The sequence below is a fragment of the Trachemys scripta genome, chromosome 4 (assembly GCF_013100865.1).
Source record: "Trachemys scripta elegans isolate TJP31775 chromosome 4, CAS_Tse_1.0, whole genome shotgun sequence".
Taxonomy (NCBI): domain Eukaryota; kingdom Metazoa; phylum Chordata; order Testudines; family Emydidae; genus Trachemys; species Trachemys scripta.
In genome coordinates, this window is record NC_048301.1 from 22165101 (window position 1) to 22187123 (window position 22023).

Here is a 22023-nt window from a genome sequence, read left to right on the forward strand (position 1 = left end):
TTTCAAGTGCACTCCGCAGATCTCCAAACTTTGATGCCCACAATTCTGAGCTTTTTAACTGAATGAGCTGCATTTCTAAATCTTCAACACCCATCCACTGAAATACAGACAAATACAAGTCGCTTTTGTTGAACTTTTCAGGTTTAAATTAGAAAAAGAAAGCATTAGGCCAAATCGCTGGAAATCTTGAAATCTGTCAGAAAATTCTGATTCCAGTTCTTGCCTGTACATTCCAATCTCATCGACAATGACAGTGCAATGTGTCGATATCTCTTTTAGGTGTTGGAAGTAGTGAAAAGTCGAAGTTCGAATATCCCGAGAAAAACCTGCTAGTTTTACAACAAATGCCTTCCAGGCTTCATAAAGATCCAGAATGGTTTGCTCTGCACCCTGGAGACAGAGGTTGAGTTCATTTAGGTGAGCGGTGATATCAGTTAGAAACATGAGCTTACACAGCCATTTATCACCATCCAGTTCGGGGTAGTTTTGTGCTTTTTCCGACAAAAAGGCCTTGATTGCATCAAAACAGTTTACAAAACGCACCAAAACCTTGCCACGACTTAGCCACCAAATGTTGCTGTGAAGTGGAATGTCGTTATAAGCATTGTCCATGTCTCCTAGCAGTGCTTGAAACTGTCTGAGTCAAAGCAGATCGAGCAACAAGGAAATTTACAATTCGCACCATTGTATTCATCACATGATGAATTAGAAATTTTAGCAAACAGATTTTCTTGATGGATGATACAGTGAAATTTGACTGTCGGGCAGCCAATTTGATCTTCAAGTAACTTTACAAATCCCTTCTGTTTCCGACCATGGCAGGAGCACCATCTGTTGTCACACAAAATATTTTTCTGATGTCAACTCCTTGTTCTTCAAAATGGTTTACAAAACTTCCCCCTATATCTTCCCCCTTTGTTGTGCCAGGCAGGGGTTTTAGGCAACAAAGTTCCTCTTGGATTTCATCGGAAGCACAGTATCTTGCAACAACTGCCAAACGTAGAATGTCACTTATATCCACACTTTCATCAACTGAAACACTAAACACTGCTGTGTCTTGTAATGCAGTCGTCTACTTTTCGTTAATGTTTTCTGCCATTTCGCTTATGCGTCTCTCAACTGTTCTGGCAGAGACAGGCAGTTCTTTTATTCTAGATACAATCGTATCTTTATTTGGCAAATCATTGAACAAAACCTCCGAACTGCTGAGAAAAACTTTTTATATATTCCCCATCTGTAAACAAACAGCTTTCCGTTTTTTGCAGTGCACTGTGCAATCTTGTACTGTAGCCTGATTTTTACTTACACTTAAGCATTTAAAAACACTGCTTTGCTTCTCATATCCTGCTTCTGCCTTTTTGATCGATTCAGTCTCATCTGCTTCATCAAGAAAGGTTTTCTTGTGCTTCATTTCAAAATGTCGTTGAACGCTTGATGTGTGACAAACAACACTTTCACAACAGAAATCACGAAACAGCACGGTCCTTCTTTTCAATAAATCCAAATGTGTCTGTCCAAAAATGCTGAAATGAACAGACATCTAACTTTGCTTTCTTAGGACATTTTATCAAATGTACCCCTCAACTCACAGCGGAAAACAAAAATCGCGACAGACAGCATGCACAACATCAAACGCAGTGCGCTGTTCCACATGGCGTGGTATAAGCAGCAAATCAGGACCTAAAAATATCCCAGTGGCGCTGGAACAATTTTTAAGGTGGGGGTGTGCTGAGCTGTGCCCCCTCTTGCACCTGTCCGCATCCCTCACTGCCCCAGGCTGGACCCCAGCTGGCAGGGGGCCGGCAGACAGAACCCCAGGCTGGCAGCAGAGTGCCACTGAAAATCAGCTTGCGTGCCGCCTTTGGCATGCATGCCATAGGCTGCTGAACCCGGCACTAGGGAATGATGATGGATAACTTCCAGCCTCTGCAAGCAGTGGGCAGAACTCAAGTCTTGTATGCTGATCCCCCACAAGCCAATGGCATTACCACCTCTGGAAGAGTCCCCTCACTTATAGAAATAATCCAGTCACAATAGCTGTATTAGAGTTACTATAGCCCAGTGGTTGCATAGGATGTGGGAGACCCAGGTTCAATTCCCTGCTCTCCCATGGACTTCCTGTATAACTGTGGGCTTGTCACTTACCCACTCTATGCCTCAATTCACCCATCTGTAAAATGAGGGTCCCTGAAAGGAGGTGGACACTACCAGGACAAAAACTGAACATTAATGTGACATGAAAATTATGCCCCTACGACTGAGTTAGTCACAGGATACACACACGGGCATATTCCTAACACCTGTATATTATAAACATTCCTTCAACACTCAAATATCCTCAGGCTGTGTAAACATATACAATTACTGACAACATATTTCAGTTCCCAGACTGTCTTTTTTCCTTCCATATCCAAGATTAAGCAACAGGACATGCCAGAAAACCATATTATAAAAACTAAGAAAGTACTTTCAACTTAAGACACCTTTTTAAATATTTGCTGTATCCTTTCACTATTAAAGAGTCAATCATAGCAGAAAGGTCTGAGACTATTCTATCACTTTCATGTTACATAGGAATTCTAAAAGCTCACCCACAAAATTGAACCCTCTTTGGTGACTGCTATGTTTGTATCAAGCCACAGCAGCTCCCAAGTTGGTGGGAAGAAAGTTAAACTTTATAGTTTAAATGGAAAGAAACATCTATGCACAGTAGGGTTGCCAGAGGGTTACACAGTCACAGTCATATTTTTCAACAAGACAGAGTAATTTCATTGAAAAATAATAATTGAAGGAATAAGGATCGTTAAAACTCTTAAGAGTAGGATATTAATATAAGTGCCTCGGTGGCTAATAAGTTTGAGCAGAAAATGATGCTGTATTATTTCACTGCTCAGATCACTGGGTCTCTACAGTCTATTCTGAAAAGCTAGAATTAACAGATGTGCCTGCATTAAGATTTGAGAGTTACTTTTTTCTGGGCTGTGTTCCAACTTGCTTGACAGATTTTTCTTCTGTGTAAAAAAGTAGTGTTCTCTGTAAAGTAGAGACCAGCAGCACTTTCTGGCTATAATCCAATTGTACAACTGAAGATGGCTCTTCCAATACCAGACTGGAGTTGCAAATACCCTTTAAAGACACATGAAATTAAAAGTCAAGCCCTTTTCGAATTAACATATCTGGTAGTTTTTTTTTTTTTAATTATTAGAAAGTGTACTGGTTGCTTTAAGTACTAACTAGGGCTGTCGATTAATCGCAGCTAACTCACGCGATTAACAAAAAAAATCAATCACGATTAAACAATAGAATACCAATTGAAATTTATCAAATATTTTGGATGTTTTTCTACATTTTCATATAAATTGTATTCTGTGTTGTAACTGAAATCAAAGTGTATATTATTTTTATTACAAATATTTGCACTGTAAAAAGTGATAAAAAAAACAGTATTTTCCAATTCACCTCATACAAATACTGTAGTTCAGTCTTTGTCCTGAAAGTGCAACTTACAAATGTAGGGGGGTTTTTTTGGTTACATAACTGCACTCAAAAAAAAAAAAAAAAAAAAAAAAAAAACCCACACCAATGTAAAACTTCAGAGACTACAAATCCACTCAGTCCTACTTCTTGTTCAGCCCAATCACTAAGACAAACAAGTTTGTTTACATTTACAGGAGATAATGCTGCCCTCCTCTTATTTACAATGTCACCAGAAAGTGAGAACAGGTATTTGCATGGCACTTTTGTATCTGGCATGTAAATACCTTGCAATGCCAGCTATGCTAAACATTCATATGTCCCTTCATGCTTTGGTCACCATTCCAGAGGACATGCTTCCATGCTGATGACACTCATTAAAAAAATAATGCATTAATTAAGCTTGTGACTGAACTCCTTCGGAGAGAATTGTATGTCCCCTGCTCTGTTTTACCTGCATGTTGCCATGTATTTCATGTTATAGTTGTCTTGGATGATGACTCAGCACATTGTTCATCTTAAAAACACTTTCACTGCAGATTTCACAAAACACAAAGAAGGTAACAATGAGAGATTTCTAAACATAGCTACAGCATTCGACTCAAGGTTTAAGAATCTGAAGTGCCTTCCAAAATCTGAGAGGGATGAGGCATGGAGCATGCTTTCAAAAGTCTTAAAAGAGCACCACACTGATGCAGAAACTACAGAACCACCAAAAAAGAAAATCAACCTTCTGCTGGTGGCATCTGACTCAGATAATGAAAATGAACATGAGTCGGTCCACACTGCTTTGGACTGTTATCGAGCAAAACCCATCATCAGCATGGAGGCATGTCCTCTGGAATGGTGACCAAAGACAGATGAATCTTTAGCATATTTGGCATGAAAATATCTTGCAACGCTAGCTACAACAGTGCCATGCGAATGCCTGTTCTCACTTTCAGGTGACATTGTAAACAAGAAGCAGGCAGCATTATCTTTTTAATCACGCAATTAATTGTGATTAATTTTTTTAATTGCTTGACAGCCCTAGTACTAACAGATTAAATAATACTCAGCACTTTCAAAAATTGTCCCTTGAATTCATTCAAATGTATTTCAAACTCTGACATCCCACTGGTATGTGTGAATTATACGTATAAATAACTCCATACTATGAAGTTCAGTTTCTACTGGCATACTAGCTATCACATTTGTCTGAGTTCAATGGGAACTCCACTACACATTCCCCCATCCAACTGATGGAGTTCATAAGAGAATGAGATGCTGATCCAGTTAGTGGCATTAAATCCTTTAGTGTCTGTCCAGAGTAGAAAGAACTGAGGTGAGATTGGGAGAGCATTTCCTTCCTCAAGTAGATGCAAGTTAATACCTTTATCCTCAATGTAATTGACCAAGCTAAACTTTATGTAACACATTACTTATATAGTCCTTCAGGAAGATTAAATTCAGTGGTAGTATTCTGCAAAGCCACGCAGTGGGCCCCATCTTCATAGTACACCGCGGGATACTGAGATATGAAGTGCTTCTGGAGAAGCACTGGATCACTGTGGTAAGGAAGTGCCTTGCATTGTTGAATAGTAACCTTACCAGAGAATTAAAAAGGGGCACTGGTTGGACTCTAAAGGAAGCTGCATCCAGTCCACTTCAGACAGATAGTTGGTGGGCATGACTGGGTGAGAGGGAGAGAAGTAGATGCAAAAGTAGATAAAAATGGGAGGAGACAATCACTGTCTACATTAGTTGTAATGAAGAAACCACAGTGCTCCACTTGCCTTACATATAAACAACTTGACTACGAAGAACTGAAGATCTACCCATCTGCTAAATACACCTCTACCCCGATATAACGCGACCCGATATAACACAAATTCGGATATAATGCAGTAAAGCAGTGCTCCGGGAGGGGAGAAGGGGGGGGGGGGGCTGCGCACTCCGGCGGATCAAAGCAAGTTCGATATAACGTGGTTTCACCTATAACATGGTAAGATTTTTTGGCTCCCGAAGACAGCGCTATATCGGGGTAGAGGTGTATTTAATTAACATTCTTTCAGACAGTCTTAAACCAGAATTTTAATCTCCAAAGAAATATTTACCTGGTCTAAATCCAGACCAGAATAGACAATTTTCCCTTTGTCATCACCAGAGAATAATTTCATTCCATTGGGACTCCAAGCTAAGGCTGTGATGCTGCTTTTGTGGATACCAGCCACATCAAATCTCCGAAGCTGCAAATTGACACCAAGGGAACACAAGAAAGAGTAATGGAGAGGGGGAAAAACAGACCCTGGGCATATTCAGTGACTCAGCTTCAAGTATTAGCTCTGAATTGACAAAGTTAAAGTTATCTTCATTCCTAATCAATTTTATTTAAATTTCATCATACATCAAGAATTTCATGGAAGCGTTTTTGACCAAGCACATTGTTTAAGAATGCTATTGAAGAAAAAAATTATTATTTTCATAAGATTAATACACGATTAACAACATACTCACAAAATATTTCATTATACATGGATTTCCTGATCCTCACCATTTTAGATGTGCAAAATCATTATACAACAATTTATTAGGAAAGAACATTTATTTGCCCTATAGTACCTGTGTTACTTCAAGATGACGATGTAATTGCATATCCCACCATAGGTGCGCACACACCCAAGCTCAAAACCTTTTTTCTAATAATGTCTGGAGGGATCACAAATGCAGACAGGCATAAAGAGTGAAGCGGCCACAACCCTCTTTCAGTTCCCTTGATAAATGAAGACTTTGTTAACTGATTACTCCAAAACCAGGGATGGAGGGCAAATTGTGGAATCTACATTGACATCAGGTTGAAGAACCACACCGTTACTGTAAGGTAGGTAACCATTTTACTAGATTTGTGTGTCAGCGTGGATCCGGCAAGCAGTGTCCTCTTCAGGATGGCAGGCATGAGGACTATCAGCTGCATTAGTCAAACAGAGAGTAAAGTACCCTAAACTTTGGGTCTGATCTGGCAGCTAAATCCTGTGCACAATGCTTGACACAGACCCGAGCAGGTTGCGCCACATAGCAGCTTCAGCCATCCCACCCTTTACCTCCTCACATGGTAGCATGAGGCAGCACAGATGGCATGAGCAGGCCTGATGGACACTGCTAGACAAACGACTCGGAGCATACGCATTTGTCGTGAGAGCCACACTGACATATAGTCAAAGAAGATCATATTTAACATCAAAGAAGTTGTAACCAAATTTAACATTTACTTGTTTGTTTCTTCCAGGTAACGAAGAGACAAGTTGAAAAATTGCAACCCGGCCTGAAGCTGTACCAACAGCAACAAGATCATCAAAGCAGCTCAACAACTTTACAGCAGTAATAGATTCAGTCTTCCCCTGTTGAAACAAGACAAACAAAATTGCAAAATTAAAGAAGTTTCCTGAAGGAAAGATCTGTAAGCACTAATTTGCCATCAACAGCTAAAGAAGTATTGAAAATCTTATGATAAAGCCAGGCACAAAGTTAATTTTTACCTCTAAATTGTATTTTTTCATCTGGTTTAAATGTCTGCAGTACAGATAGAGCATTCCAATGCTACTGCCCACAGCAATGTAGTCCCCATTGGTATCAAGCGCTGTGAGGTACACCACAATGGAGCGAAATCCCTTTTGGACCTTCGTAGGAATGGCATTGAGGAGATAGTACAGGGGGCAAAACTCCTTAAACGTAACTGGTAGAGCTGCAGATGCCATGGTAAGGGTTAGTTTCAGCAGCTTACAGGTTGGAACAAACACATTTACTTCACACTAAGGAAACCTGAAAAACAACAAGCACCTTTAGTTAAAATGTATTCTTTCCAAATGAGCTAACAGAATAGCTGTAGTTTGGTACAAACAGCAACCAATTAAAAAAAAGTCTCACTTAGTAGAACAAATCATTCTACAGCAAGAAACTGAACATTTCCGCTCAAATTGAGTCAATATTACCATCAGTGCCAAATGGTGTCCATTGTAATTACCCAACAGTTGATAAGCAATTTTCTCTCCAATCTTGACCAGCACAGATCTGCCTAGACTGAGCCCAAATGCAGCATTCCACTCACATAAGAGAGGGAAAAGCATCAATTGACTATGGTACAATTCATTCCTATTTGGTTACTGAAAGAGTAAAATCAGATTAGCATAAGATTAAAAGAACTGTGCCATGCAGTAAGCACTCAGAACAAAACATGCAAGTACATGCAGGAGAAAGACTCCTGTAAACACCGGGATCAATCCTAAAAGCACAGAGTCAACACTACCAAAAAAAAAAAAAAAAAAAAAAAAGGGATTCTGGATGGACTCCCCTTGAAGGTCGAAACAACAGACTGGACTTCTACATAGAGTGCTTCCGCCGATGTGCATGGGCTGAAATTGTGGAAAAGCAGTATCGCTTGCCACATAACCTCAGCCATGCAGAACACAATGCCATCCACAGCCTCAGGAACAACTCTGACATCATAGTCAAAAAGGCTGACAAAGGAGATGCTGTCATCATCATGAATAGGTCAGAATATGAATGAGAGGCTGCTAGGCAGCTCTCTAACAGCACATTCTACAAGCCATTACCCTCTGATCCCACTGAGGGTTACCAGAAGAAACTACACCATCTGCTCAAGATGAAAAAGCACAAAAACAAATCTGCACAGACACACCCCTAGAGCCTCAACCAGGGGTATTCTATCTGCTACCCAAGATCCATAAACCAGGAAGTCCTGGAGGCCCCATCATCTCAGGCATTGGCACCCTGACAGCAGGATTGTCTGTCTATGTAGACTCTCTCCTCAGGCCCTACGCTACCAGCACTCCTAGCTATCTTCGAGACACCACTGACTTCCTGAAGAAACTACAATCATTGGTGATGATTGGTGATGATTGGTGATCTTCCAGAAAACACCATCCTGGCCACTATGGATGTAGAAGCCCTCTACACCAACATTCCACACAAAGATGGACTACAAGCCGTCAGGAACAGCATCCCCGATAATGTCACAGCAAAACTGGTGGCTGAACTTTGTGACTTGTCCCCAAATGTGAAACAGTTGTGGGTGAGGACGATGTATACCTTCAAGTCAGCGGCACTGCTATGGGTACCCACATGGCCCCACAGTATGCCAACATTTTTATAGCTGACTTAGAATAATGCTTCCTCCACTCTCGTCCCCTAATGCCCCTACTCTACTTGCACTACATTGATGACATCTTTATCATCTGGACCCATGGAAAAGAAGCCCTTGAGGAATTCCACCATGATTTCAACAATTTCCATCCCACCATCAACCTCAGCCTGGACCAGTCCACACAAGAGATCCACTTCCTGGACATTACAGTGCTAATAAGCAATGGTCACATAACCACCACCCTATACTGGAAACCTACTGACCGCTATACTTACCTACATGCCTCCAGCTTTCATCCAGACCACACCACATGATCCATTGTCTACAGCCAAGCTCTAAGATACAACCGCATTTGCTCCAACACCTCAGACAGAGACAAACACCTACAAAATCTCTATCAAGCGTTCTTACAACTACAATACCCACCTGCTGAAGTGAAGAAACAGATTGACAGAGCCAGAAGAGTACCCAGAAGTCACCTACTACAGGACAGGCCCAACAAAGAAAGTAACAGAACACCACTAGCCGTCACCTTCAGCCCCCAACTAAAACCTCTCCAGTGCATCATCAAGGATCTACAACCTATCCTGAAGGACGATCCCTCACTCTCACAGATCTTGCGAGACAGGCCAGTCCTTGCTTACAGACAGTCCCCCAACCTGAAGCAAATACTCACCAGCAACCACACACCACACAAGAACAAAAAACTAACCCAGGAGCCTATCCTTGCAACAAAGCCCGTTGCCAACTCTGTCCACATATCTATTCAGGGGATACCATCATAGGACCTAATCACATCAGCCATACTATCAGAGGCTCGTTCACCTGCACATCTACCAATGTAATATATGCCATCATGTGCCAGCAATGCCCCTCTGCCACGTACATTGGCCAAACCGGACAGTCTCTACGCAAAAGAATAAATGGACACAAATCAGCCGTCAAGAATTATAACATCCAAAACCAGCCGGAGAACACTTCAATCTCCCTGGTCACTCAATTACAGACCTAAAAGTGGCAATAGTACAACAACAAAAACTTGAAAAACAGACTCCAACGAGAAACTGATGAATTGGAATTAATTTGCAAACTAGACACCATTAAATTAGGCTTGAATAAAGACTGGGAGTGGATGGGTCATTACACAAAGTAGAATTATTCCCCCTACTGTTACGCACACCTTCTTGTCAATTGTTGGAAATGGGCCATCCTGATTATCACTACAAAACTTTTTTTCCTCCTGCTGACAATAGCCCACCTGGAGGATAGTGGTGGTTTAATGTACAGAGGAAGATATCAGATTAGAAGTCTCATCCTTAGTCCTTTACATTAATTCCTACCTCAACCCAAGATAGTTAAAACTAATACTTATCAGAAAAACAAATCCACTTTTGACTCTTTGTGCTACATTTGGCTTGCACAATTAAAAACAGTTTAGGCAGTTTCATTTTCTAGTAGTTACACAGTTCAGCTTCACTTTGAGGTACTACTGGACTTTGAGGTACTCCAAAGCTAAAGAGTCCTCATTTGTTTTTTTTAAAACAATGAAAATATTTGTTTTGTAGGTTATTAAACACAATGGGCCTAATCATCACTCCTTCCACCTTGCACAGTCACTTACCGCTGTGAAAAATTAATGCAAAGGTATAAAACACTCCACAATCAAAATGGCCATATTTGATACCCTCTTTGCGCAAACATAAAAGCTCAAGACAGAGGAGAATCAGGTTTCAAACATACATCTTGAGTTTAAACTACTGGACAATGATCTTGGGTCATACATGCCTTCTTCGCTTTATTGATTATTCGAGGACAGCAATTGTATCTACTTTTCCCCTTCATTACTCATATCAGGGAAACTGAAGACAAATGGCTGGAATAAACTGTTTTTCCAGAACAATTTTAGGAATGGTTCTGCATATTCAGTGGAATCAGCAATTGTCATTTTCAAAAACATGATTGCCATATGTGACAAATCAGGGCAGGATAAGTAAGAGATTTTGCAGTGGAAATATAAGCAGCATGAAGTGCCTTACGATTAAGGCTGCAAGTCCGTCACGGAGGTCACAAATTCTGTGACTTTCCGGGACCTCAGTGACTTCTGCAGCCACCGGTGCCACTGACCACAAAGCCAGCCGCACCAGCTGTGCTGGGGCAGTCTCAGGCCACCACGTGCCTCCGCCCGTCTGAGTGCCCCCTCCAGAGCACCCAAGATTTAGTCGGAGTATATAGTACATGTCATGGACAGGATATAGCCCGTGAATTTTTCTGTACTGCCCGTGACCTGTCTATGACTTTTACTAAAAATACCCATGACTAAACCTTAGCCTTACTTATGATGCATTCCACAACCCCATGAAGAAAAGGCACTCCTTCCTCTTCAATCCACAAAAACCACAGCCAACCTCTCTGGCTGTTACTTCTCTAGTCTCAATAATGGGGACTATAGCTCAACAGCTGTGAAACAGCGAAAAGGAAAATGGTCTTGTAATTAAGGCACAAGACTGGGAATCAGGAGATGAGGGTTCAATTCCACGCTCTGCCAGAGACTTGTGTCCTCAAGGAAATTATTGCATTTCTCTATGCCTCCGTTCCCTGACTATACAAAAATATTTCCCCTTTCTCACCCTTTGTTTTGTCTATTTAGATTTAAGTTCTTTAGGACAGGGACAATCTCTTATTATGTATATGCACAGCACCTAGCACAATGGGCCCTAACCTCAGTTAGAGCCTCTGTGCACTAAAATAAAATAGTTTTCCAAATTATTTAAGGTGCAACTCAATTTGTGCCCCCAATGCTCTCATTATGAGATTTTCAGATTGGGCACCTACTTTTTATTTTTAAATCAATAGTTTACATCCCATTTAAAAATACAGTCTTCAAAAATCTTACAGTTCTAGCACCAGGATACTGTCAATGATTTAAAAGGTGTCGCTTCAGAAAGGTTGCAAACTTTCCATTGTTGTGTGTGTTTAAAGAGCTAGTGGAAGCCCAGATTTGGACAAAATTAATATATAGATGTTTACTAAGATTTTTATTTATGTTTTGCTTGCTAGTTATAAATCCAAATTATGTGTAAATATATTTTTATAGAATACAAAGTGTTTATTGTCAAGAACTTTTAGAGTAGTCCACCTTGTACCCCCACAGGCAATGCATATTCACCACCTGACACAAAGATAGAGAGATTAAAAAAGCATGAAAGCCTAGAAATACTGTCCTGTTGCACAAGTAACTACATCACTATCCTTTGAATTGGTTCAAAAATTATTAATAACTGAAAAACTTCAAACTATTCAAGATTATTTTACTCTTAAACAAATGAGCTCTCACATTTGCAAGACTGATACTGTGAGTATTTGAAGGAGTCAAACATATCACAAGTATGATTAACAGTCCCCATCTTCGGACACTTGCACAGTGTATTTAGGTTCCAATCCTACAGAAAGCTTAATTTTACTTATGTCAATAGTCTTACTGAACTCAGTGGATTACTCATGAGCTTAAAGGCAAGAACATGCATAAGAGGTTACAGGATCATGGAATTAGTTTGCAATATCACTATTTTTCATAATCATTCATTTCTAAGGTGTTTACCAAAAAACTAGCAACTTTAAAACATTTCAACTTTATCGTGTTGCATATATATAACAGCAGCTGAACAAAAACTAAGTTTCCATAGTTAAAATATTAAATTATCTATAGCTCATAGTGTCCACTCTAATTAGCTCATGTCAAATTGCAATAGTTTTCCCCCACAAAATCTTTTTGCAGAGAAAGGAAAGTAACAAATGTTACTTAAAAGCACTCATGTGACCTAAGAACTGGGAACTACATTTATGAAAGTGGGCACACAAAGTTTATTTGCAGTTTAGCTTAAAATAACTTCCGGATTTGTGGCTTTAACTACAGCAGCATCAACCTTATTGTGCTGATGTCGCAACCATGTTACAAGACTTTATTAACTAACTAAATTTCTTAGTCATAAAAACAATCACAAGTCAGCAAATTTAAACTATTATTAAATAGCCTGATATTCTCTGTCCTGCCTCCATCCCCACACACTGCAAACTGTTTTAAGAGACACCACAGAGAAATTTGGTTAGAAAGTTTGTTTCATTTTCTTTTTTCTTTAATTCTCAAGTAAAACAAAAAAAGTTTCCCACTCCACACTCCGAAGAAATAAAAAAATGGGATGGGGAGCGTGAAGCTGCACATCTTTGTAATCAGAGAGCCAAGGCAGGCAAGGTAATATCTTTACTGGACCAACTTCTGTTGGTATTAACCTCCCCCAGCTTGTCTCTCTAATATCCTGGGGCCCACACTGTTACAAATAGGCTGCAGACCTCCTTCTAACGCCACCCCAGCTTTTACAATGTTTACAGGATGGCTGACCAGATTAACCGAATCAAGAACAAACCACCGGTACTGGCCATGCACAACAGATTCCCCCTGGGGAGAATTCAACAGGCAGCAGCTTCGCAGGGCTGCTGAAGGATGAAATGAAGCGGGGCTACCGAGCCCCTCCAGCCCCTGTGCTCACCGAGGGAAGCAGAGTTTAAAGCGGGTGCAAGTACCCACAGCCTCGCAGGGGGGCGAACGATCCCCCCCCCCCGTTTCCAACAGCAGCGGGAGGACCCGGGGGGCCAGTTTCCCTATTTCAGCCGCTGCTGGAGCCCCAGCGACAGAGCCGCAAGGGGCAGGGGAGACGTGGGGAAGAGGAAAAGGGGCGGGTGGGGGAAGGGTTGATGGAAAAGGGGTGGAGGCGCGAGGAAGAGCCCTGGGCGGCGGCTGCCTGACTCACCTCAGCAAGGGGCCGGGCCCCTCATGTCTCCCGGCCGGGCGGGGGCTGCCGCTGCGGGGCCCCGGGCGAGGGGAGACTAAGCCGCTGGACCGGGCGCGGCTGAGCGACGGCTGCTGGGCCCGGGACGGGCGGGGCCGGACGTGAGCGCACTTCCGAGGGAAGGCGGGGCGCGGCCCGGCCGGGGGCCCTATCACGGCGGGGCTCGGGGCATGGCAGGTGAGCGAGGCCCGCGGTCCCCGGGGGCGCATGGGGAGGGGGGCTGTCTGTCTCCAGCCGGGGTCGGGTGCCAGCCGCGTGCGCGCACAGGGGCGCTGCCTTCTCGTGGTAAGCCCAGTTCTGGCGCCCCTCCGAGGGCACGTGAGCCGGGCTGCACGCGCATCTCGTTCGTTATATTCCGTTATTATCGTTACATTTCCAAATACGAAGGAAATTGACCAACGCGGGCTGCGGCTGCGGGGCCTCGATCCCGCGGAACCGTCAGCCTGCGCAGCCCCGGGAAGCCAAGGGGACGGGACCCCTCCCGTGCGTCACGTTCGGGGGGTGGCTAGGTGTCTAACCACTGACAGCCCCGAGTCTTCTGAAAGTGTCTTACTTACCCCCCTTCATTCCTTGTCTGTTAATATTGCATTTTAACAAATTAGCATTAATGGGTGTTCGTAAAGTGCCAGGGTTGTTTAATGTTCGTGAAGCACTTTGAGATTCTCAGATGAAAAGTAATTTAGCTGTGTAGAGAATTAGCATCAATTGCATCCGAAGAAGTGGGCAATAGCCCACCAAAGCTTATGCTCTAATAAATGTGTTAGTCTCTAAGGTGCCACAAGTACGCCTGTTCTTTTTGCAGATACAGACTAACACGGCTGCTACTCTGAAACCACCAATTGTATGTACAGCCACACTCAATGTATGTTTATAAATAACAGTATTATTATTACTAGCGGCACTACCTCTGAAATCTTAGCTTGCTTTATATTATCCAGAAACTGTTTATGTGATGAACAGTAAAGTTGAGGACAGAAATTAGGTTATCATTTGAATCTGCAATGATTGCAGATATGAGTAACTACATAGAGGAGTAGTCCTATTGAATCAATGTTCCATTGATGCTCCCCTGTGTAAAATTAATCCATGTACATAAATGTTTGCAAGATCAAAGCCTTGCATTGTCATTAAAATCCTGTAAAAATATAAGGTGACATTTTGGCCCTATTGAAGTCAGTGGCAAAACTTCTATTCCCTGCAGTAGTGCCAGGATTTCACACTTCCTACCCTGGGAAAACCTACTGAAATATTCATGATAGAGACCACTAGGTAAAAAGGACTTGGTCCTAACAGAGTTAGTGACTAGCCAAGAAGTGCTATATTAAAATTTGACTTCAGAAAATATAGCCATTACTTGTATTGGCAAAATACTATAGGATTGCTTATTAGTGGTTTTACAGCATTAGTTAGGTGTTCTAATGGAATACCTCAATATGCAGTTTATTTTTTTCAATACCCTAAGAATGTGGTTATTTTACACTGAAAGGTTGATAGGCTAGAAACTTGATTTATGATTAAAGTTAGTAGGATGCATGTAAACTACATTTTATTGAGTCAACATTCAGGAACAGAACAGCGAGGAATATACTGCATGAAGCCACATACAACTATAATGACAACATAAAACAGTGCATTGATTTGCTATTGTAGATTTTTAAGAGTTTGCATTTTCTCTCTCTCTCTCTTTTTTTAAGCAGCAAAGAGTCCTGCAGCTGTTGCTCAAAAAAAACCTGTCTCATCTGTCAGTGCAAGAAAAATTAAAGATAACACAGCAGACTGGCATAATTTAATGATGAAATGGGAGACCCTGAATAATAATGGATTTACTATTGCAAACAAAATTGTAAACTTGAAAATTGGCACACTGTGAGTATGTTACAAATAATGACAATATAGAGGTCACTTTTACTGTGAAACTAGTTTGTTTTCCTGACTGGGCAGCTTTTCAAGAGTGGACAGGTTTGATATTCTATACCAGTAGCATTTTGTGATTGTTTAAAATCAAAAGATTGAAATTCAGGTAAGGCTGTTTAAGGTAAAAATTGGATAACCTCATAAGGGCTGTATTTGCAGCAAAATGTTTTTATACATACAAATAATAAACAAATATTCAATATTTAAAATGCTAAATTACAAAATTAGGGTTTGATCCTACAAACCCTTACTTGGGTGAGTTTTCTCTGACAATGTTACAAGATATCACTGAGGTCAAGAGCTTTGCAAGATTAAAAAAGGGATTGGCCATTTACATGAATAACAAAAAAACATCCTGAGTTACAATAGTAAAGATTTAAAAAAGCCAATAACTTTGGAAGCGACATAATTCCTGCTTCAGGACATGAGACAACCTGTAACTAATGGGAATTAGGAAGAAACTTTCCTTTTCCTGGTGGACAGGCTATTCCTTAATTGTCTAATGTAGGGTTCTTGTACTTTCCTCTGAACCATTTGGTACTAGCCACAGTTGAACACTGAACTAGCTAAACCATTCATCTAATCCTTTACAGCAATTCCTTTGTACTGTTCATGTGAGAAAGAGCTTGTAGGCTCAAGCCTTTTGTTAGTTGTGTGGAGGATAGCATAGACTTTAAATTCCTACAGTCTGTGAGTAAAGGTGTGCACAGGTATTTACACTAATATATGTTTTTGTTTAGATTTAAAGATAACAAACTGGAGATAGAATGTGACAACATTGCCTCTAACTGTGGAAAGCTGTCTCCAGACTATAATGAAGAACTTGAGATGTTCTGTGCAGAATTGCTTGGGACCTTGGAAAACATGGTAATGTTCATTTGTTTATCTTTCAAACTGTATATTCCCTAACCTGATGAAGCCATTGTTGGCAAGTGTGTTTCTCCCCTAACTAAATCATTTTAAACAATTACTGAAAATAAACTTTCATAAGGCTTTCATTCAGAGAACTACTCTAACTTTGGATACGAATGATTAGAAGTACTGTGTACTATGTTTATTAGATTGACTTGAAAATTTAAAAGTTGATCTTACATCCCTCTCCTGGCTCCCCCTCTATTCCCCTTTTCATAGTGTGATTTAAAAAAAAAATCTGCAAAACAATACAATGCCAATATTGTACCTATTGTCTATTCTTTCTCATCCTAAATATGTTCGAAACAAAACAAGCCTCAAGTTAGAAAGAGGATAGAACAGTTCAGACCTAGTATGTTGTGGTATCAATAAGCATATGTCTATGCAGCAGTTAGAGGTGTGATTGCAGCACGTATAGGCGTCCCCAAGCTAGCTTTAATCTAGTTTGAGTAACAATAGCAGTTAAGCACAGCTACACAGGCTGTACAAGCCCCCCTGGGACCCTGTGTACATACATGACCAGCAATCCCATGCAGCAACAGCTTCACTGCCATTATTACTCACCCATGCTAACTTTATCTAGCTAGCGTATATGCACATGTTGTAGTCACACCTCCGATAGCAGTGTAAACACGCCTAAGGACTATATTTTGTTTGATTGGACATAATTCAGTTTCCAGTTTTCCTAAATGCAGTTCTGTGTTACAGCTCCCATCTCTTTAGGAAACAGAGTGGACATGTGTTATCTAACCTACTTAATGAATTGTCACCCCAATAATTTTGGAAATAGCCAATACAGGTGAAGATTAGTGACGTTCCTACTGCAATAGTAGTTCATACCTTCACAATGGTATAGTAACCTAAATTAAAAATAGAGAAGAAGTAATACAAATCAGAAAAAATGTACAGCCTATTCACTTTGCAGAAATAATTTCATGCACCTCATTGTTAACTTACTCTGAATTTTATTTCTTAATTAGAATAACTTTAATATCCCTTAGCTATAAAGAAAAATGCCTGTTAAAATGATATTGGTTTGATGTTAGATTGAGCAGTTCTGTGCAAACTGGAGAAAATTCCAATGATTGGTATAAGCAGGAAAATACTCCAGATTCCTCAACAAGTTTGGTTCTCTGGAGGAAGTAAGAGTAATGCTTCTGTTTCTTAGTTTGAGTTACTGTCATGACTTAGCCCATTAAATGCACTGATGTAAGTTATCATTCCTGTTGAGCAATTAAAGTCCAAGCATCTTGTGTTGTTTTAGACAATGCATATATACATACTTTATTTTCCACTGTTTGTAATCATATGTACCATATATTCAGGAGTTTACAGCATGACCATGATGCTCCTAAATTCTTTACTGTAAGATGCTGCTACCAGCCTCAATGATTTTATTAATGGTTTCATAGATTTCAAAGCCAGATGGAACCATTGTGATCCTCCTGTATAACACTGGCCATAGAACGTCCCCAAAATAATTCCTAGAGCATATCTTTTAGCAAGACATAAAATCTTGATTTAAAAATTGTCAGTGATGGAAAATCCACCAGACCCTTGGTAAATTGTTCCAGTGGTTAATTACTCTCACCATTACAATTTTACACCTTATTTCCAGTGTGAAGTTGTCTAGCTCAGTGCTTCTCAAAGGGGTGGTCCGTGGACCGGTGCCGGTCCGCAAGCCATCAGCTGCCGGTCCGCAGCAAGTTTCCTCACAAGAGCGTTGAATAGGATAATGTCCCTGGCACATTGTGGGGGAAAAAAATTGCCGGTCCCCCACATCAGATAGCTTGAGAAGCACTGGCTAGCTTCAGCTTCCAGCCATTGGATCATGTTATACCTTTCTCTGTTAGATTGAAGAGCCCTTGTTAAATATTTATTCCCTGTGTAGACACTTATAGACTATAATCAAGTCACCCTTTAACCATCTCTTTAAGCTAAACAGATTGACTCGAGGAGTTCAGTCACTATAAGGCATATTTTATAATCCTCTAATCATTCTTGTAGCTCTTCTCTGAACCCTCTCCAATTTATCAACATCCTTCTTGAATTATGTTCATCAGAACAGGACACGGTATTCCAGCAGCGGTCACAGCAGTGCCAAATACAGAGATAAAATAACCTCTCTACTCCTATTTGAGATTCCCCCGTTTATGCATCCCAGGATTGCATTAGCTCTTTTGGCCATAGTGTCACACTGGGAGCTCATGTTCAGCTGATTATCCTCTACAACCCCCAAATCTTTTTCAGTCACTGCTTTCCCCATCCTATATGTATGGCCTACATTCTTTGTTCCTAGATGTATATACATTTAGCCATATTAAAAGGCATAGTGTGCTTACACCCAGTTTACCAACCAATCCAGATTGCTTTGAATCAGTGACCTGTCCTCTTCATTATGTACCCCATCTCCAATTTTTGTGTCATCTGCAAACTTTATCAGTGATGATTTTATGTTTTCTTCCAGGTCGTTGATAAAAATGTTAAATAGCATAGGGTTAAGAACCTATCCCTGCAGGACCCCACTAGAAACAGACCTACTGGATGATGATTCTCTATTTACGGTTACATTTTGAGACCCATCGGTTAGATCTATCAGTTGTTACCTTAGATAATGCACAATAGTTATTCTCTTCTGTCTTTCTAATCCTTCAAGATTACTATTATGGAAAAGTGCCCACACTGCAGTTAGCACTTACTATCCTAACTATTGGCAGTTTTCAGAGGGAGTAAAAGATTGAAATTGCATAGAGACTGAACTGATTTTCCATACCTAGAGGTGATCCTACCAGGTTAAGGCTGAGGGACGTTGGTAGGGAAGCTTGCACTTTCAGTGCCTGTGTGGTACCTGTTCTGTAGGAAAGAGCAACTTTCACCCTCAGTCCAGACCCTTTCACCAGTACTAAATTGTTATAAAGGAAGAAAACCAAGAATATTGAGACAGAGCTTTACCAACTTTCTGGGTGGTAAACTTGGATTTAGGATTTAAAAAAAAGACTAAAGCTAGGGAAATGTTCAAAATAGAAGTAAATAAACTGTACATGCAATGTTTGAAACACCAAGTGTTTCTCACATGAAATCTCTATATTAGTCCCACTAATAGCTATTTTTTGCAGCCATAAAAGTGAATTAGAAATTTCATGAATCTGGTTGAGGTAGTCACATAAAGTGTTTTTGAACTTCATTAATAGTTAATACTTGTAAGATCTTAGTAGCATAAAATGCCCCAAATGTTTATTAACTTGAAACTCTAATCATTCTCAGGCAAAAATACAACTGAAAATGGAAAAACTGTGTTCAACTACTAAAGGAATTTGTGATTTAGAAACATATCATTATAAAAATGGAGATTGCAGGACACCACTCTTTCACACATGGCCCACTACATACTTCTGTAAGTAGAATATTGTTTACTTGTAAGTTATCCATTAGTATTTCCCAATGAGGAGCATTTTAAAGGACATTTGATGTCATTTGAAATTGAAATAGTAATTTAGAAGAACTGAAAAAATATGCCCTGTTAACTTGTATCTAGATAAGATTGTAACTTTGCCTTATGTAATGAGAATCCGTCTTTCTATTGCTTACTCAGTTAGAGAAGTTACTGCACTGGTTCTCAAACTTTTGTACTGGTGACCCCTTTCACATAGCAAGCCTCTGAGCACGACACCCCCCTTATAAATTAAAAACACATTTTTATATATTTAACACCATTATAAATGCTGCAGGCAAAGTGGGGTTTGGGTTGGAGGCTGACACCTCGTGACCCCCTGAGAGGTACCGACCCCCCGGATTGAGAACCCCTGAGTTTCTGCATTAATTAACTTAAAGCAGTGGTTCTCAAACTATGGGGCGCACCTCCGTAGGGTGGTGTGGGAATGTGTCAAGGGAGATGTGAGCTGTGAGACTATTTATTTAATTTATTTATTTATTAAGAGCCCTGGCTGTTAGCGCCAGGCGGCTGGGGCTCCTGCAGAAGGGCTGTGCACACCTGGGAGGAGGGGATAAAGGGGCTAGACGGAGCCCCACCGCCAGGGCTCTCCTTCTCCCCTCTTCTTCCCTCTGATCCAGAGGATGACCAGACTGAGGAAAGAGAAGGCTCATCTCACTCTACCACCAAAAACAGGGAATGCAGATCCTTCCAGCATTCACTTGGTGACAGAGTGTAGGTGAGGCCTTCTCTGCCTTTCCAGTTATTTAACAATCTAAAAAAACCTAGCAAGCTTCAAGTGCGTCTGTTTGACAAGCAGCATTAGTGCAGTTTTACAACTCTTGGAACTCAGAAACTGGATGGCAACAGATTTGTTTCTCTGATTAATTGGAAGTAGTTCTTTTGTGCAGTGTGTCCCCTGCTCCTCAGTTCACTGCCCTAGAATAGTGGGATTCTCATGTCTTGGTTTCTGCTGACCAGAATACTGGCAGGGGAAAGGGGATGTGCTGGACCCTCTGTTATTGAAAAAATCCAAATAAATGTGGTTGTAATAATTTTGCCTACAATTCTGGCTGAATTCCATGGGAATTTTTGGTGAACAAGGAATGCAGGCTTGGGCCCTTATTGTCAAATATTTTGTTCACTTACTGGGTCCAGCAATTCAAGGGACAATAGCCAGAAACATTTTTTAAAATATCCTTACCAGCATTACTAGTAACTCCATACATTAGACAAACATTTCAGTTTCAAACGATTTTCACCATTTATTCTTGACTCACAAAGAGTGTAGTTAGTTAAACAGATCAGTATTACTTCCTGGTGCTCAAGCACTTGCACTATTTGGGTTAATATAGTATGCAGATTATGGTTTAGTTGCCCAAAAATATCAAGGTATCCAGAAAATTTATGCAGAGTTTTTATTCAAAGTATTATAAAACCTTTACATTTTTAAACCAACATGTCCCTTGAAAGAAATGGGCTTAAAATAATACCTTTTTTATAACTGGTTCTAAGACACTGCTGTTGAGATGTAGAAATAAAAGGGGATTTTATACTGAAAAAGCATCTGTGTGGTAGAAATGTATCCAATACATGAGCAATAAATTTGGCATTTCATATTGCAATGAAGAGAAGTGTTGTTAACTACTGTAAAGATCAGGATGGCTGACTGACCTAAAGAAGAGGGGGTAGTTATACAAGCTTGCATAATGGATTAAAAATGATTAGTATAGCACAAGTATTTATTTATTATTTTTTCAGAGCTGCTTATATATGATTAGAAATGGTGTGTGTAATTGTTCAATCCATTTCAGATGAGGTTTCTTTCAAGCTTACTGAAATGTACAAGAAGGAAATACGACTTAAGCAAACGATTGTGCAAGAGATTGCTCATACTGCTGACCAGGATCTTATGATGGTTTATTTATCGTCTTGGTTGTACCAGCCCTATATTGAGAACAGCAGCAAACTACTGCTAGAAAGCATGTTGCTAGAAACAGGACATAGACAAGTGTAGCATTTAAGACTACTTCTAATGATACTCATGTGACACTGAAGCAGCAACAAACTGCAAGGTTAATTATACATTATATTTTTATAAGGTTATTAAAATGTTTTTTTCCTCTGTTTGTATTTAATTTTGTTTAATTTGTCACTCCTCCTCTTGGTTGATATAAAGCAATTATCTAAGGTACTTATATTACCTCCTTCGCTGTAGTATCTGAACACCTCACAATTTTAGAGGTGCTATTATCCCCAAATTACACATGGGGAACCAAAGTAGGGAAAGGCTAAGGGCCAAATCCTCA

At 40.4% G+C, this 22023-nt stretch overlaps 2 protein-coding genes across 8 annotated transcripts in view; one reads left to right on the top strand and one right to left on the bottom strand.

The window, feature by feature from the left end:
• The window catches only part of TECPR2 (tectonin beta-propeller repeat containing 2), a 72388-nt gene extending 58835 nt beyond the window's left edge, over positions 1-13553 (bottom strand). For 4 of the 5 annotated variants that reach the window (XM_034767938.1, XM_034767936.1, XM_034767934.1 and 1 more), the window contains exons 1-5: positions 13420-13553; positions 6990-7272; positions 6723-6851; positions 5571-5702; positions 2969-3126 (exon numbers count right to left, since the gene is read on the bottom strand). In XM_034767938.1, coding sequence (XP_034623829.1) covers positions 2969-3126; positions 5571-5702; positions 6723-6851; positions 6990-7208 — 638 coding nt within the window. In that variant the 5' untranslated portion in view covers positions 7209-7272; positions 13420-13553. The remainder of the gene's footprint in view (positions 1-2968; positions 3127-5570; positions 5703-6722; positions 6852-6989; positions 7273-13419) is intronic. The other variant, XM_034767937.1, reaches the window with a different exon arrangement.
• Positions 13513-21847, top strand: CINP (cyclin dependent kinase 2 interacting protein). 3 transcript variants are annotated; one of them, XM_034767940.1, is made up of 5 exons: positions 13513-13635; positions 15153-15324; positions 16113-16239; positions 19549-19678; positions 21529-21847. In XM_034767940.1, exons 1-5 carry the CDS (start codon positions 13629-13631, stop codon positions 21729-21731), a joined length of 639 nt encoding a protein of 212 aa, XP_034623831.1. In that variant the 5' UTR covers positions 13513-13628; the 3' UTR covers positions 21732-21847. The 3 variants fall into 3 exon arrangements, with proteins under 3 accessions (XP_034623831.1, XP_034623832.1, XP_034623830.1); XM_034767941.1 differs by having other exon boundaries at positions 13515-13635; positions 15156-15324; XM_034767939.1 differs by having other exon boundaries at positions 13614-13743; positions 15156-15324.
• The last annotated feature ends 176 nt before the right edge of the window (positions 21848-22023 follow it).

What these genes read in the sequence shown, in the direction of transcription:
- CINP (XM_034767939.1), top strand. Translation starts at nt 13,629, where the DNA reads ATGGCAGGTGAGCGAGGCCCGCGGTCCCCGGGGGCGCATGGGGAGGGG. An exon ending in AGGGGCGCTGCCTTCTCGTG is followed by an intron (nt 13,744 to 15,155) that starts GTAAGCCCAGTT and finishes TTTTTTAAGCAG; the next exon opens with CAAAGAGTCCTGCAGCTGTT. An exon ending in AACTTGAAAATTGGCACACT is followed by an intron (nt 15,325 to 16,112) that starts GTGAGTATGTTA and finishes GTTTTTGTTTAG; the next exon opens with ATTTAAAGATAACAAACTGG.